Below are 289 nucleotides of genomic sequence, written 5' to 3' on the forward strand. Positions count from 1 at the left end.
TAAAAGCCATTACCTAAGTATATATCACCAAATCCACCATATCCTATTGTATGACCCAATTTCCATTTGTTTTGAGTAATATCTGTCAGTATCTCTCCAGCTGGTAATTGATTAGGTAGTTTACAACCTAAAGCTGCTACTCTTCTAACTTGTATTTCTTCAGCTCGTCTTGGTGCCATTATCACTATATAGTTATTTATACAAAATATAATATTCCATTACCTTGTACATTATGCTACAATAAAAATACCTACTATTCATAGAGAATAAAAAATTTCACAATATTTTT

General features: G+C 29.8%; 1 protein-coding gene across 1 annotated transcript in view; it reads right to left on the minus strand.

Moving 5' to 3' along the window:
• The window catches only part of LOC108576244 (serine/threonine-protein kinase VRK1-like), a 4086-nt gene that overhangs the window by 2600 nt on the left and 1197 nt on the right, over nucleotides 1-289 (minus strand). Inside the window, 1 exon segment of the mRNA XM_017939206.1 lies at nucleotides 14-184. Coding sequence (XP_017794695.1) covers nucleotides 14-179 — 166 coding nt within the window. The 5' untranslated portion in view covers nucleotides 180-184.

Source organism: Habropoda laboriosa, unplaced genomic scaffold (genome assembly GCF_001263275.1).
Source record: "Habropoda laboriosa isolate 0110345459 unplaced genomic scaffold, ASM126327v1 scaffold36, whole genome shotgun sequence".
In the NCBI taxonomy this organism is placed as follows: Eukaryota; Metazoa; Arthropoda; class Insecta; order Hymenoptera; family Apidae; genus Habropoda; species Habropoda laboriosa.